The sequence below is a fragment of the Penaeus vannamei genome, chromosome 29 (genome assembly GCF_042767895.1).
Source record: "Penaeus vannamei isolate JL-2024 chromosome 29, ASM4276789v1, whole genome shotgun sequence".
Taxonomy (NCBI): Eukaryota; Metazoa; Arthropoda; class Malacostraca; order Decapoda; family Penaeidae; genus Penaeus; species Penaeus vannamei.
Window position 1 is genome coordinate 4829636 of NC_091577.1, and position 2500 is coordinate 4832135.

General features: G+C 45.3%; 1 protein-coding gene across 5 annotated transcripts in view; it reads left to right on the forward strand.

The window, feature by feature from the left end:
* Nucleotides 1–2500, forward strand: part of LOC113818801 (ankyrin repeat and SOCS box protein 10) — an 18198-nt gene that overhangs the window by 15488 nt on the left and 210 nt on the right. For all 5 annotated transcript variants that reach the window (XM_070142186.1, XM_070142190.1, XM_070142189.1 and 2 more), the window contains exon 6: nucleotides 1–2500. This exon is cut by the window's left edge and continues 112 nt beyond it; it is cut by the window's right edge and continues 210 nt beyond it. In XM_070142186.1, the coding sequence (XP_069998287.1) occupies nucleotides 1–252 (252 nt within the window). In that variant the 3' untranslated portion in view covers nucleotides 253–2500.

The window sequence follows — 2500 nt, forward strand, 5'->3', positions numbered from 1 at the left end:
AGCAAGACGCCGCCGCCGCTGAAGCGCCAGTGCCGCACCGCCATCTACGCCATCCTCAGGACTATCCACGGCACCGACGTGCGCCCGCTCATCCAGCACCTCACCCTCGGCGGCAACGTCCTGCTGCCGATGCTTTTGCAGAGCTATATCCTGCTGGAGGGCCCTCTGAGCTGTGCCGCCGCTAACCCGCCCCCGCACCTCCACACCGGCCAGCTGGAGGTCGTCCCGGCTCCGGCGCCCATACCGCTGTGACACCTGCCCGGGGGCCACTCCTAATGGCTGCCGGTCGGCCTTCGTGGCTAGATCTTCATCGAGAACCAGGAATCGGAGCGCTTGAATCAGCACGCGGTCGTTGCACAAAGCTTGGGGCAGCAAGGGCGGAGTCGCTCAAGGCTCCGGCAGCCGAGCGCCTCGTGGTGGCTTGGGCTCGGCCAAACGATGCCGCTTGTGATGTATTGCCGAAGCGAGTCAGCAAGTGCTGTCTGCAAATTCAGGGTGTCGGCATTTGTGAAATCAGTGGAAAACCTAGCAGTGGGAAGGCGATCTTGAAAATAAGTGAATTTGTAAGGGAAGAAACGAAAAACACCGATATTTTGTAAAGCGTTTTGGCATTATGGGATCAAGTAACACGCTTAGGAGGCTTGGGCACTCGTGCAGCAGTTGCTTCAGATGTGACAAGGACGGACACTCGTCGGCGTGAAGAACAACAGCAAGCAGGAAAACTACCCAGTCAGTGTTCTGTTGCTTTCCCCTTGCTGGTTCCATGTTCTACCTCTACCAAAGATTAGCATTAAGAGAGATTCGTATGACTGATAACCCTTCAGTGCTAATGAAGGAAGGGAATATGTGTGAATAAATTTTTAAAGGATCAGATGTGCAAACTTTATCAAGCCAATCGGCTGTGTGATTTTCTTTAGAATTTATTACGGTGTTTGAGTGGATTTTGCTGTTAAAATTAGTTTTGGAGTTCACTTTGTACGTGGATGAGTGCCCAGCTAGTCAATACGTAAGGATCATGTGTTCGCCCAGCAGGGGCATATGCACTGGCACGGTCTCCTAGAAGCAATCAAATGTTTTGATTATTATTTATTTGCTTTCTTTGAGAATGTTGTTCCCTAAAACATTTCCATTGTTTCTAGCGAACAGTGTCAGATCGGCCAAGTTGGAGTGTACACAAGTCACGTGTTTGGTTTTGGTTCGTCTTTTAAATGTCTTGTCCAATGTGTTTAGGTTTAGAGTTCCCGATGCGAGCCCAGCGTCCTCCGGGGCCCCCGCAGCGAGGCAGCAGGAGGGCCCCGCACGCAGCACCCGGCCATGCCTGCTCCCGGGCCAGTCTCACATAAGTTTTCTGGTTCAACGATCATTTCTATTTCTTTCTGCCTGATAAAAGATCTATTAGTAATCTAAACTAGTAATTACTCCGGATACAATAGCATAGTCATCGGGTAATGTACAGAATGTTTCCGTTTGCCAATCGCGTGAAATACAATAGGAAATATCGAGAACAGCCAAGGCGCGAGAGAGAAAGTTGAAACTGCATATTTTGCAAATCAATCATTTCGGTGAATAGCAAGAATTCTTGTGCAATCTACTAGATTAACGCACAATTTTGTAGTTGCTGCGAATATACTGGTTGTAATTATTAACCGTTCAAAAGCCAAAGATTTGCTTTGGACTCGCGAATGCTTAAGAGTAGGCTCGAAGTGTGGCGGACCTCAACTAGTACATATCTATCAATTCAGGAAACAGATATTTCTTATGGATAAACAAATACAACAAAACGTCTGACAACAAAGTTTTGCATGCCTTCACTTTCGGCACGTGTTTTGACATTATACGTGTCCTGCATGACGTCAAAGCACAAAATATTTTCTCTTCCACGGCATACGTATATCAATATAGGCTTCCAGAATGTTCACTTGTAAGGTAATAGACATATGTGCTCAAGCTATGCAGTAACGATATTTATTGTCTAATTTATTATTATTTAATATTTATTGTTTTAAGAGATGCGGAAGGAAGAGTGTATATCTAGTCATTACGGTCTATTATTGTTTTGTCACTGAAAGCTGAATTCTAGCACGAATGTAAGCAAACATATATACGCACGAATTCATTCATGCAAGCACACTATACGTTTACCATCACTTTATTCTGGACGCTCCCAGTTCGTTCATTATTTCGATGTTTGGGTGTAAGAATTATCATTTCTGTTTATACTTTTGTAGCGTGTGTATATCTTTTGATTTCGTGTAACTTTAGATATGTACTTATAAGGGATTTGGAAAGTAGGAAAAATATATGCATGAATTTATTTTAGTACCAGTGCGTTAGCGACCCTGTATGTACGGTAACTGTCGCCAAGAGTGTGAAGGGAAAGTTCAGAGGATTTTTGTGAAATTGTTAAGGATGTGTTAGTGATCAAAGACAAAGTTATTAAGGATTGGACGAACCCCAACACAGGCGGTGCAGAGAGCGAGGTAGGATTCCCCGAGAGCCA